At 38.7% G+C, this 14,634-nt stretch overlaps 2 protein-coding genes across 3 annotated transcripts in view; both read left to right on the forward strand.

Annotated features, from left to right (window-relative positions):
• LOC114348623 (microfibril-associated glycoprotein 4-like) overlaps positions 1 to 1,522 on the forward strand; it is a 106,486-nt gene extending 104,964 nt beyond the window's left edge. For both annotated transcript variants that reach the window (XM_050657190.1, XM_028299156.2), the window contains exon 6: positions 1,281 to 1,522. In XM_050657190.1, the coding sequence (XP_050513147.1) occupies positions 1,281 to 1,459 (179 nt within the window). In that variant the 3' untranslated portion in view covers positions 1,460 to 1,522. The remainder of the gene's footprint in view (positions 1 to 1,280) is intronic.
• Positions 1,523 to 8,060: 6,538 nt separating this feature from the next.
• LOC114330860 (uncharacterized) lies at positions 8,061 to 11,329 on the forward strand. Its single transcript, XM_050657098.1, has 2 exons — positions 8,061 to 8,243; positions 9,383 to 11,329. The coding sequence occupies exons 1-2, from the start codon at positions 8,061 to 8,063 to the stop codon at positions 11,327 to 11,329; spliced, it is 2,130 nt and encodes a 709-aa protein (XP_050513055.1).
• Positions 11,330 to 14,634: the final 3,305 nt, after the last annotated feature.

The following is a 14,634-nucleotide window of genomic DNA, read 5'->3' on the forward strand; positions in this document are numbered from 1 at the left end:
TAAAATAGGACGGACAATGAATTTAAACAAAACAAAAGTCATGCACTCCGAAGAAACCGTGACAATAATAAACGACAAAGTTATAGAAAAAGTTGAAGAATATATACATTCAAACGGAAGAAATAAAAAGAACAAGAAAGTTAGCATTGGCAGCATTCGGCAAACTGAACTATATACTCAGAAATCAGCAAATTCAACTACATATTAGATCTAAAGTTTTTGATGCATGCATTATTCCGATATTAACATATGGGGCACAAACATGGACAATCACAAAAAAGAATATGAACATACTCAGAGTCACTCAACACGCGATGAAAAGAGCAATGCTTGGTATATCACTTAAGGACAGGAAAACAAACACATGGATAAGACATAAAACCAAAGTCACCGATGTGGTACAAAAATCATTAAAATTGAAATCGGAATACGCTGCACATGTAGCTAGGAACGAGCTAAAGAAATGCCACAGAACAATTAACCTGGAGACCATACCAACACAAAAGACCCAGAGGCAGACCTCCTATGAGATGGACAGATGATCTGAAATGAACTTCCGGGAAAAATTGGCTACAAGTAGCGTACAACAAAAAAAAAAGTAAGGAAGACTTGAAGAGGCTTATGTTCAGATGTGGACGTGAATGGCTAGACGAAGAAGAAGAAGAAGTTTACTAAAGTTGATATATTTCATTGGTAGTCCATAGAGCTTTAGAATCTTCCACATTCGTTCTCTGTTTACACTATCGAAGGCCTTGTCACAGTCAATAAACAATATGTTTATATTTTTTTACCATTCACGAGCTTTTTCCAAGATAATTCTGAGATTAAAAATATTGTCGATAGTGGAGCATTTAGCGCGAAAGCCTGCTTTGTTGCTTCTTAGTCTCTTTCTAGCTCTAGCTTCAGTCTATTCAATATGATCTTGGACATTATTTTGGATAATCTGCACTTAGCAGTGTTATTTATCGCCAATTCTCGCATTCCCGTACCATTCCTTTGGGAGCTCCTCATCGGTCCATATCTTGTTAACGAGTTTATGTAGCATTTCTACTTATTCCTTTGTCCTGGCCTTTATTAAATATATCGGTAGTAGTTGTTTTAGTGTGTTTTGTATTTATTTTTTAGTAATATCATTTGTGCTAATTTTTAACTCCTGTGTTTCCTCGTGTTTGGAGTATATTTCCTCGAAGTGTTCTTTCCATCTTTGAAATATTTCATGTTCTGATTTTAATTTATCTACTTAGTATTCAACAAATATTGGTATTTGTTTTTATTTTTAGAGGGAGGATGGTGGTATAAAGACAACATTTGCTACGTATGTTGTCTGAATGGAAAGGTGCCAACTGTTATTTTCACTGATCAGCAGAAATGGAACGGAATTAACTGGGATGGATTCCGAGGAAAAGAGTACAATTTATCAGGATCAAGAATGTTGATTCGTCCTGTTAGTTCGATTTGAGAAAGAGGAATTTAGCTTATAAAATACAAAGTTGAATAATACCATGTTTTACTTAAAAAAATACTTGGTTTGTATTATTAACAAACACCACCTACCTATACTATAGTGAGCACGTAAAGGTTGGAATAAATTCACTTTTTTGTAAATGGGCGATTTTGGAAATAAATCGTAAATCAGGTCGATTTTTATTTTTAAACTATGATTGTTTGGCATATTATATCAGATACTAGTGACGCCATCCATATAGGCGTAATAACGTAATCGACGATTTTTTAAATAAAAATAGGGGCTGTGTGATACCTCATTTGAAAGGATTTTTAAATCTCTATTCACCAATTTAAGCAACTAGATAATTGTTTATACTGGGTGTGCAAAAAAGAATACATGTAATTTCTTTAACTCTAACAAAAGGTTTAATATAACAAATAAATATTGTTTTTCGCTGAAATCAATGTTGAAGCCGCCACCCACCTGCCTCTTGGCAGTTTGAATACTTAATTTAAGCGAAGAGCAATGTTTATTTTTCAAATAAATACTTTCCTCTGGTTTCTGATAGCAGTAACATTTTTTTGCATTAAAAAAGTTACATACATTCATCTTTTTGTGTCAATTACTTTAATTCACCAAAATTTTTGTCGGGCACTCTGTAGAAATAATTATGTAAATGTTTACATAACTGAATAAAGAATTAAATAACCTTTCAAATGATCTATCACACGACCCCTATTCTCATTTAAAACATCATATATTACCTCATCACGCCCAGATGGATGACGTAACTTCGTTTTCTTTAAGTGCTGTCTCCCAATCGGAGGTTGGATATCATCATCACTATCTTTACTCTATCTTCAGCTGCTCTGAATAGTTCTGTGGAACTGCATTAAACCAGTCACTTCAATTCTTCAACCATGACATCCTCCTTCTTCCTATACTCCTTCCGCCTCTTATATTTCCCTGTATTATCAATCTTTCGTAGCATTTCGTATCGCTGTCCCCTCATTACGTATTCCAGATGTTGTAACTTTCTTAATTTTTTTGTGGTTATTATTTCGCATTCATTGCCCATTTCTCGCAAGACTTGTTCGTTTTTTTCTGTGTCCCTGCTATTCTCATCCTTCTTTAACACCACATTTCAAAACACTGTAGCTTATTTATGTGTTCTTGCTTCATTGTCCAACTTTCAAGTCCATCATCACCCATTGTTTTTATTTTCACAAACGCATTTCTTGCTATGTCTATCCTGATTCTTATTTCTGTTGTTTGATCATTCTTCTCTAAAATCCAGGTTCCTAGATATTTGTATTTATCAACCTTTTCTATCGGTACGTTTCCCAAATATATGCTTATTTTTATGTTTGTTTTCTTAGTTATTATAAGGTATTTGGTCTTTTTTATATTCATGTTTAGTCCATATTCTTCACAGAAACTGTTTGTTTTGTTTAGTAGTATATACATGCCAAAAAATCATAATTTAAAAATAAAAATTTACCTGTTTTGGGATTTATTTTAAAAAAGCCCATTTACTGTATATCCCCCATCACATGTATTCAATATAAAAGCCTCCAACATTATCTCATAGTAAAGACATATAGCCCAGTAAATGAATGGAAAATACGGATATACCGTGTAATTGTCAGGGGCAACTCCGAATTGCATGAAAATTTGGATCTAGGTTGTACTTCAACCCTCCACTTCAAAGTTGAATTTGTGCCGTTGGTTGCTTTTACTTGAGGGGTGATAGTCACCCCTTCTCGGGGGTGAAAAAACATACCTTCAACATAAGCCCGGAAATGGATAAATTGACTGTTTATAAACAACTTTCGTTCTATAGAGTTTTTTATGCAGGTCAATACTTTTCGAGGTATTTGCGATTGAAAATGTTTATTTTTCGACAAAAAACTACGTTTTCAGACGGTTTTTCGCAAACAACTCAAAAAGTGAATATTTTGTCGAAAAAAATTTTCTTATCAAAAGTGTAGCTTATAAAAAAACTAAAAACATAGTGTATTAGTAAAGTCTATAAACCGACTCAAAGAAAAGTTGTAGCTCATGAAAAATACGTTCATATTCGTCTAATTCAAAATCGAATATTTCAACGTGAAATCACCAAAAAATTAAGCACTCTTCGGAAAAAATCCATTTAAACTTTAAAGTGTTTTGTTAAACAAAAAGCTTCATTTTAATTGTATATAAAAGTTTCTAGCATTAAAAATAAGCGACTTACGCTCAAAATAAAGTTGGCAACCTTCTCTTGGTAAAAAGATCGTGAAAATCTCTCCGTGTTTAGCTCCCCAAATGAAATTAATCGTTACTGCTTTACAAACAATTTACTTTACTTTTCTATTTTTGAAGTTATACTTCTTTACCGGCGATAGAGGGTGATTTTTTTATATGTTAAAACCTATCAGCCCGGCGCATGCGCATTATAACTTTGTTCTGATTGGATGTTCAAATGACATGTCAAAAATTATCCGATATGGCAGCTGTGGTTTGGAGGTAAAGGTAAAGGTAAACAAATGTATAAATTAGTTTTATTGTTGTGAGGACAGAAACAAAAAAGTTTATAATATTGTAGTGACTTTTAAATAGTTTTTAAAAGCAACAGGTACGTAATAATTGTTAATGTATCATGGGTATAAACCTACCTATTTGATCTGCCAAAATACATAGTATGTAATACTTTTATTTATATAATTTGATTACCATCAAAATTTCTATCAATATTCACCTAATATATTGATTTTTTACTCTATGTTTTGTTGTATTTTTTCAATTCTAAATCATTTCAATTCAAAATTAAAATAATTTGATCAATTTTCAAAATATCAAAATATCACAAGTTTAATCCGTTTAGTTAGTCGATCTTCGTAAATAATGATACATAGTGTCCATGGCTAAGCGGAGAAGGCGAATCAATACCAACCGCTCTTATCAGCGCTGGTTCGAGTCCCAATAGAAACTTTCTTTTTTGTTTTTTTTAATACATTTTATGATTGTAAGTATATTTATTATATAATTGTATTTTCAGAAACTACGTATTTAGTTAAAAAAATTTTCGACAATTAATGTTCAGACATCATTTGTGGCTTGTTTAATGTGTTTGTGTGTGTTTTATTCTTTTATTATTTTAATTTTTGGCACTGTTCTAATAAAAATGTTTGAGAAGTAGTAAGTATAAATTAGTTTAATATTTAAACAAAATATAAATAAAAAGTATATTAATTTCGTTTAAATCATATAATAGAAGTATAACTTCTTACGTGCGTACAAAGTACACACACATTCTTTTTTATATGATCTGTCAGTTTCACCGGTTTAAAGTGCTTATTTTTGAAAGGGTTATAGTTGAAAAGGCTTGAACTTGAGTCACTATACATGAGTGTATGCAAACTTTGAATAGCCATTAACCAATTTTTGTCTTACGGAAAAGCAAAATGAAGCTAGCATATTTATAACAGCAAAACCTACATTATTTTACTCTTTGAGATTTTTCGTATCACTAATACTTTTTAAGTTATTTCGAAAAAAGGAAATTTTTCCAAAATTTTTCGAAATTTTTGTTTTACTACACAAACAATTTTTTTCAAAAATAAGCACATCAAACCGGTCAAACCTACAGATCATATAACCAATATACATACATTTAATATACATGCATTTAAAGTAAAAGGGTAAAGCGGTAACGATTCATTTTATTTATGGTGCTAAATAGAGGGAGATTTTTACGTTTTTTTTTACCAAGGTGTAGTCAGTTTTTCCCGAGAATAGCTTAATTTGTCGGTGATTTCACGTTGAAATATTCGATTTGGAATTAGACGAATAAGAACGTATTTTTCATGAGCTAAACTTTGCTTTTACTCGGTTTATAGACTTTACTTACTCATACACCGTTTTTTTAGTTTTTTTTATGAACTACACTTTTCCTTAGAATATTTTTTTCAATAAAATATTTACTTTATGAGTTATTTGCGGAAAACCGTCTGAAAACGTAGTTTTTTTTGTCGAAAAATAAACACTTTCAATCGCCAATATCTCGAAAAGTATTGACTTATATAAAAAACTCTATAGAACGAAAGTTGCTTATAATCAGTCAATTTAGTCATTTCCGGGCTTATCTTGAACGTATGTTTTTTCACTCTCGAGAAGCGGTGATTGTCACCCCCAAGTAAAAGCAACTAGCAAATTTTCATTCAATTCGGAGTAGCCCCTGAAAATTACACTCCAAAACCGTCATTTATTGGGCTAATAGCGATAACAATAAATTGGCTGATAAGGCACTCCGTACAATCTAGGGCGGCCATGATTGAAGTGTTAATAAAAATCCTTTATAAAAGGTATGTTTGTTAAAATTCCCTAAAAAGGGCTACATCACAACAGCAGAACCAGTTTTCGATCTGAAAACAGATCACTATGAGTGCTGAAAAGGTGCTGAATGCAAGCATTTAGTAATTCATTTGGTCATATCGAAAACTAGTTCTGCTTTTGTGATGTAGCCCTTTTTAGGGATACATCACAGGGAATTTTAATGAACACATATACCTTTTATATAGGATTTTACTTAAAAAAATTTTGTGATATATGGTAAACAGCCAGCTACAGGAAAACCTTTTTCCTCTTGGATTATTTTTAGTTCCATTGATATTATTTTGCCTTGGTCAAATCGTGCTGTACAAGATCACATCGGATGGCAAAGACTCTACTTCACATCACGCAATTTGCGCAGTAGATGATTCAACGCTTAAACTAAGGAAACAAGATATATGTGCATTAACCACCTTTCTACAGCCTTACACCCAAAGGTAGAAATGCTTAGGACTAAATAAGTAAGTAAGTAAGTACCCTAACAACACAAAACATTCCAGGAATGTACTATCAAAGTTCTATTAATGTTTGAATGTCCTGGATATTCAAGGAACATTTTAAGAGAGGCCATTTACTATTCAATTTGCATTCATTTTCAAATTTGCCGCGCGTGTATATCAATTTAGACAATCCAAACCACGTGACTTCTGGTTGGCATACAACAAAAAGTTACACAGTTACAGAGGTTATGTTTGTAATATCATTTCATTTCATTATTTATCGTCGTATTTTGTCTATTTTGGATTCATTTGGATTTCGTTTGCTGTATTTTGTAAACTTTATCAACTTTATCACACTGCAAGTGATTATTTAAGGAAATTATTATTGGAAACTCCAGATGTTTGGAGAAAGGTAGGGGAAACAATTTTTATTTACTGTTCATTTTTCTCTGATATTTATCAATATTGATGAATTTTGCAAGCAATAACATTATTTGTTTTATTGTTTTAGATATTTATTGAAGCTGAAAATAATTGGGGATTTAGATCCATATACAATTCAGTCAGAATTGGATTTTACCATAAAGTGCATTCCACCAAATTACTATTATAGATATTTATCCATTATAAATAGTTGATTACATCTGGTGGAGTCTCACAGTTACTACTCTAAGCAGCAGATGAAAGCATACAAAAGCCTTCAGGCACATAAATATATTACAGCTGGATTTGTTTTAAAGTTGGAAGTCACAATCAACAACTTCGTAAGTACCTACAAGAATATTGAGGAAATTCAGCTCCTCGATACTACTGGGCAAACTAGAAGATTGAAGAGGACAAAGCCTTTTGAACTAGTTTGAGTGATATGTGATAGTGAAAAGCAGAGCCTAATGCTTGTGTGCCTGTGTATGTTAGAATAGTGCGGTTAGAAAAGCAGGCATAGTGCTTGTGTGCCCGTTAGATTAGATAAGAGACGCTATGGGGTAAGCTCTTCATCTTCATTTTAAGGAACAGTAGTAATTTAGGTTAAATTAAAATTGCTCATTGGTCAGAGTTATGACCAGATTGTAATTGTAATGTACAATTCGATACAATGAATCGTCATCGTAGTAATGATTATGGAAAAAAATATATGACAAGATTTTGTGCAATAAAAATGTTTATATTTATCAAGGATGTATTATTTGGTACGGCCACATATACTTCTGGTATATTGTCGGTGAAGTGACAATACCTCCTATCTGCTTTTTCATGAATTTTGTGGGAGATGAATTGGGCCACCTCCTGTTTTTATATATTTTTTGACTTGTTTTGTAGTAAATTCAACTATCTATTTACTACAAAACAAGTCAAAACTTACGTATGAAAACAGGAGGTGACCTTAAAAAATGTTTTTCGTCTCCTGCAAAACTCATGAAAAAACATATAGGAGGTATTGTCAGATCACTGACGATATATTTCAGAGAATGTCTAAAAAATATACTTTGAATGTCCTAAGAACATTCGTAGACATTCATGGAATGTTTCAAGACATTCATGGAATGTTTCAACAAGACATTCAGTCTAAAAAATATACTGTGAATGTTCAAAGAACATTCGTAGACATTCATGGAATGTTCCAACAAGACATTCAAGGAATGTTTAAAATGCTAACACAGCACTTTCCTGGGACTTTCCAGGGACGTTCGTGTGCTTTAGGGACATTCCAGGAATGTTTTCAATATCCTGTGTGTACCTTCTAGGAACATTCCTGGAATGTTTTGTGTTATTAGGGTAACCACCTTTCTAGCCAAGAAAAGATGTGCACCTGGATGAGTACACCTCTACATGGGCGACATCTCAATGAGACCAGCCAACAATATATTGACAATACAGCGTCGAACTATTGGTTGACATCAGGAAAGACGTTTCTCGAGAAAAACGGTTTCGTATTTTCCATTCAGGTTCAGGTTACTCCAAGAGTTATGCTACAACTACAAAAAGTAATACAGACAGTACTAAACTAGAGGAAAGCTAAAATAACATCAAATATCGTCCCCAAAGAGCTAATAGAGATCGAGAAATCGGTCTTAGAAGTTGTGGAAAGATGTGTCTATTTGGGCACGAAATAATATTAACGCGAGATACCAAATAATATGTAAGCTACTCAGAAGAGTAAATTTAGGTTGGGCTGCATTGAAAAGAAATAGAGCCAGCCGTCTTTATAACAAATGTCATAATCAAATAAAAAAAGCTTGCAACCAGTATATTTAAGTAGTTCTCACGTACAAAGCAGAACTCTTAACTCATAAAAAAACATCAGCGGAAAAATTGACAAGGAACCAACGTAAAATGAAGAAACCAATGCTTAGAATAAGCTTAAAAAACAAACTAAGGAATGAGGGAGTTCGTAGAGTAACCGGACTGGAAGATATTGTCGAACGCATCGAGCAAGGCAAAAATGGAAATTAGTGATGAGCGAGACTGGTCTTGGTCTTGGTCTTGCAGCAAGACCAAGACCAAGACCGCCTTTTGGTTGCAAGACCAAGACCAAGACCAAGCTTGCAAGAACAAGACCGAACCTTGCAAGACCACGCAAGACCAAGACCAACCTGCAAGACTCTTGCACTTTTTTGAGAAAAATTGGTTTTTATTATTTAACTTTATTTTTTTAGTTCAATAATATATACTGACATTGTAAGAAACTTTAAACAATATCGAATTTTTAAAATACATAATATTTTGGTTATATTTTTAAGTCGTTTTCATTAAGTCAAACGGTTTGCATTTTCTCAACCTTCAAAGTGTCCAGAAGGCAAGTTTTCAAACGACGACAGTTCAAGGACAATTGAAATTACTTGTAAGACAAAAATATGTAATTATAGATAGGGTAATCCATTTAAAAAAAATGCAATTAAAAACGGGTTTTATGTACCACTAGTTTTCGCTTTTTTTGTCTAATAAAAATACTGACACTTATTTCAATTCTTTTCGCATAATCGAGGGAAAATGTAGGTCGTTAAATTTAAAATGAATACAAAAAATATCATAACAGATTTTGAAAAGGGATTCACAATGCTGTGAAAGCATTGTGGCCTGAATAAAAAATAACTGGTTGTCGATTGTAATGTGTCAAACTTAGGTTCTGCTTCTGCGGCGAAAAAGAAAACAGAAGAGGCGGGGAAAAAGGGACGAGAATCAAGGGGAGAAAAGATGGAGAAGAGAAGTGGAAGAAAAGGAAGACCCCGGATCTAGAACCAGCGCAAACAGAAGCAAGGGAAAAGAAAGAGAAGGTAAGAGGGAAACAAGGGAAGTAAGAGAGGAACTGCAAACCAAGAGAGAAGAAGAAAGAAAGAAAATAGGAAGAGAAAAAGAGGGAGAAGAGAACAGACAGAAGGACGAAAAAAATAAAGCGAAGAGTCAAAGGAAAGAAAACGCAAGGGAAGAAGGGGAATCGAGCAGCTCTGACAGCAGTTCCGATGATGAATCGGAGGAAGAGGAGCAAACACCCAACTGTAATGCAAGAACAAAGTTGGAACGCCTCCAGGATAGTGTAGCGGCCCTTGAAAAACTCATGGTTGAGGTGCCAAATACAAGGGTTGCCATAAAGCAGGAGGTCGACAACCTGAGAAACCGGTTGTTCGATTATACCGAGGAACTAGAGGAAAGCAAGAAGAAAGAAGAGGTTCCAAGGAAGTCTGTTTGCACGACATCCAGAGGTGTGCAGACGAACATGGAGCCCTTGAAACTCAAGAAAATGGCAACAATGGGTGTTCAAGTGGACCTAGAGAACCCAGAAGCCATTAAAAGGAGGGTGGACGCCATCACGGAAAAAATGGCAATATGCGAGTACGAGGAAATAACAGAGTTCTTAAATGAGGACTGGCCGGAGGAAGTCTTCCAAAGAACTGAAGTGAAAGAGGGGGACATCTCTGATATAGCAGCAGACGTGGCAGTATTTGTTACCAACAACGACGAGGACAAAAAAGCCATGGAAACAGTGAAAGGTATGTTTCCTGACCTACCAGGTGTTCCAGCGGAGGTAGATGAGGATGGAGGCCTGGGAACTGTGAGAGTCACGATGTCTGCTCATGTAGATGGAACGTGGATTGACAAGGAGAAATATGGATTCAAACTTCTCCCAAACAAGAAGGAAGAACTCGAGTCGGTGAAGTTCCTCAAGACATGCAGGAAACTGGTACAGAAGATGGAGGAGCTAGGAAGAGAAAGAGTAGGAATCCACACGCCAACATCACTAGGAGTCGAGACATCGAGGAGAATCCTGGAGTGGGCAGCAAGAGGAAGGGGTGTGACGATCACGCTCCTAGGCAAAAAATCCAGAAGAGGGTGGGCAAACATTAACACCAAGCCCAGAGAACAATGTGGAGTAGTACTTATCAGCAAAAACAAGGAAAAATCATTTGCGGACCTTATGACAGAAGTGAAAAGTAACCTCACAGGAAGAAAATCCATCGACATAAAAAGGATCAGACAGACCAGAAATCAAGGAATATCACTGGAACTGGGAGGAGGAAGGGAAATGGCGGAGGAAGTGAAGAAACTCCTCTCTGGTAGCACATGTGTGTCGAGAGCAGTGGCAAAAGGGGGCGTTGTAAAGAGAAGAATCTTGATGCAAGAAATCCCACCCAACACAACGGAGGATGTGATCCAAAAGGCCACAGAGGAAGCAGCAGGTAAAGAGCGGGCATGTGACATAGTAAAAACCTGGACCGAGACACGGGTTGGAGAAAGAGGGATGATGAGTGCAGTGATGGATGTCGACGAAGACGCGGCCGAAAAGATCCTAAGAATGAGAAGAATTAGGGTAGAGTATACCTCCTGTCGGGTCATAGAAGCAAGGACAGAAATACCAAGATGCTTGAGATGCCTAGCCTTTGGACACAAGCAATGGAACTGTAAAGGGCAGAACAGAAGAGGCTGTTGCTTCCGATGCGGCAAAGAGGGTCACATAGCGACGGAATGCAAGACAGAAACAATCAGATGTCTCAACTGCGATGTGACCGGGCATGTGGCGAATTCAAGAAGATGTCCAAAGTTCAACCGACTGGTTGAAAGCAGGGACCACTAAGGACTAGTCCCAGGAAGAGCGCGCGAGTGGAAACAGTATGAAAGAGAGCGTGAAAGAAGTCCGAGTCTAAGAAATGGCGAACACAGGAAATAAGATCCGAGAGCTGAGAGTACTACAAACGAACGTGGGAACGGCGAGATTAGCACATTATCTCGCCGAGGCTGCCGCCGTAGAAAAGAATATCGACGTGCTGGTGACGGCGGAGCCAAACCCAACAGCGGCTAAGAAAAGAGGATGGTTTGTGGATACGACAGGAAGGGCCGCGGTACGAATCTACAACAGAAAGCTGCGAGTGTATGAAATTAAACCGAAGGAAGGATACGTGATCGTCCGGATGGAGAAGATGCAGCTGGTCTGCTGTTATGTTTCTCCGAACATAACAGTGGGTGAGTATGAGAGGAAGATGGATGAGATCATGCAGGAAGTGGGGAACACAGGAGGAGAATGCGTAGTGCTGGGAGACTTTAATGCAAAAGCAGCGGAGTGGGGATCTCCTATCACCGACACTCGCGGCAGGATACTGACCGACTGGGTGGGTACTCTGGATCTAGTAGTACTGAACACAGGTCTGGCGCCTACGTTTGTTAGGAGAGGTACAGGTACGTACATCGACGTGACTATGGCGACACAAGGAATAGCGGCGAAAGCAAGAGGCTGGAAGGTTTTACCAGACTACACCGGAACGGAGCATCAGTACATCGGATTCTCGATAGTCGGGGCGGGAACTACTAACGCAGTCCGCGCGTCTGGTACGTCGGGAGGCGGAGGCGGCGATGGAAATGACTGGAAAGTATACGAGGAGCTGATCAAATGGAGAGTTAGCATGATGCAGGGTCAATTACCGACAGTCGAAAACCTTGAGAGGGTAATTAAAGAAGCGATGGAGGGAAGCAGGAGGGGTCGCCGAGATATAAACAAGATGTCCTACTGGTGGAACGCGGACATCGAGACACAAAGAAATGAATGTATAGTCATGAGAAGAAGGCTAACGAGAGCAAGGGGCAGAGCAGGAGTCGATCCTGATGTCATCGAGGAGATCGAGGAGGAGTACCGCCTACGGAAGAGGGAACTCTACAGGAAAATTCGTGCAGAAAAGAGAAGGCACTGGAGAGAACTGTGTGAAAAACTGGATGAGGACGTCTGGGGTCAAGGATACAGGATCGCCATGAAAAAGTTCCATGCGTACCCCTCGTATGAAATGCCTATGGATAAGAAGCTCGAGGTAACACGAGAGCTCTTTCCCGCGGGCAGGTGGCATGGTGTACGGAGAGACGAGGAAGCTGAGCGGGCTGTACCCTTTACCATAGATGAACTTGTCGAGGCATTGGGCGCACTTAAGACGCGAAGGTCCCCCGGTTTGGATCAGATATCACCTGAGGCGGTGAGGTGTCTATGGCGGGCGGAGCCCGCGTGGCTTCTGGAGCACATGAATGCACTGCTGGAAGCACAGACCTTTCCTGAGCCTTGGAGGACATCGAAGTTGGTACTGCTTCCCAAAGCTGGGGAAAAGTATCGACCCATCTGCCTTCTTCCGTGCGTCGGTAAGCTGTATGAAAGAATGCTGCGGGGACGTATCGATGGCATGATTGAGAGGTCGGGAGGCTTGTCCCCGAGGCAGTTTGGTTTCTGTAAAGGGAGAAGCACGATTGATGCAATCGTGAGTGTATTCGACGCATTGCGCAATAGAGGGGATGAACACCGTTGGGCGGCCCTGTTGTTGTTCGATGTTAGGAATGCATTCAATACGCTGCAGTGGAACGAGGTAATGAAGGCAATGGAGAAGAGAGAGTGTCCTGGATACCTGATGAACGTGGTAGCGGAATATCTGTCTGAGAGAAGAATTATGGTGGAGAAAGGCAGGGATCTGTCTTGGGCCCGACGCTATGGAATCTAGCGTATGACGGGATTCTGAACTGTGAATATGGAGAGGGTACGTCTCCCTTCGCATTTGCAGACGATCTCGCTGTGCTGGTAGTGGCGCGGGACGAGCCAGATCTTAAATACCGGGTACGGAAAGCAGGCGGCGTCGTGAAGAAATGGATGACACAGCATGGACTGAAACTCGCGGCAGAGAAGACCGAGGCCATCATTCTGAAGGGGAAAAGGAACAGGCAAAGTGTGGAGCTACAATGTGCAGGAGCGTGTCTAACACCCAAGAAACACGTAAAGTACCTAGGAGTGACGATGCACCAGAATGGAAAATGGGGGGAGCACGTGCAGGTGGTGACCCGGAAGGCTGCAAACAGTGCGGCTGCGTTGGGGAGGGTGATGCCCAACATTGGAGGACCCAAATCCGAAAGGAGGAGGGCCTTGCACGGTGTTGTTCAGTCGATCGTCCTCTATGCAGCCCCAGTCTGGAGTGAGGCGGTAGGGATACGGGCCTACAGGGGGCTCATTACACGAGTGGACAGAACAAGTCTGCTGCGAGTGGCATGCGCCTACAGGACTGTGTCTGCCGCAGCCTTGTGGGCCATCACTGGATGTGTTCCGCTGCATGTGTTGGTAGTAGAAAGAAAAGAACTGTATGAGAGAAGAGACCTTGAGCTTACTATGGCCGAGAGAAGACAGGAAAGAGAAAGGTCAATTGTAAGATGGCAGCAAGAATGGAACAACATGGAGCATGTGGCACAGAGGACCAAGATGCTGCTTCCTAACTTAAAGGATTGGATGGACTGTGGTCACAGGCGACTGGACTATTTCCTGACGCAGGTGCTCACAGGACACGGGTGTTTTAGAGCCTACCTCTCTAGGTTTGGAAAGGCTGACACTGACGAATGTCTATACTGCAGACACCCGGACACTGTTACACATACCATGCTAGAGTGCAACAGATGGATAGTAGAAAGAAATAGAATAAAGAGAGACAGGTGTGAATTTTTTGACAGTGCGAGGAATGATTGAGAGAATGATTGAAAATAAAACTGGTTGGACTAGCATACACAACTATATCCGTGTAGTGATCAAGAAGAAAGAAGAGGAGGAAAAAACAGCTTTACCAACGATAGGGGTGAAATATATGGCGAGTAGAAGGCAGAGGGAATAAGTTTTGACGAGAGGCGAATAAGTGAGATATAGTGTATGAGACAGACTGTGGGAAAGAAGCTCAAAAAAAAAAAACCCAATCTTGGGACCAAAAAAAGGGGGAACGGGGAAAATGAAGGGCCTCCTTGCTTACAGTCTGTGGATAAATGAAGGTAAAGTGCTTCGGAAGCGATGTCGACCTTGCAGCGGCCATTCCGTTTTCGCAGCGCTGGATGACAGAGGCGGGTCTGGTTTAGCAGGTAGGCATTCGGCGTAGCCTCGGC

This window comes from Diabrotica virgifera, chromosome 7 (assembly GCF_917563875.1).
Source record: "Diabrotica virgifera virgifera chromosome 7, PGI_DIABVI_V3a".
In the NCBI taxonomy this organism is placed as follows: Eukaryota; Metazoa; Arthropoda; class Insecta; order Coleoptera; family Chrysomelidae; genus Diabrotica; species Diabrotica virgifera.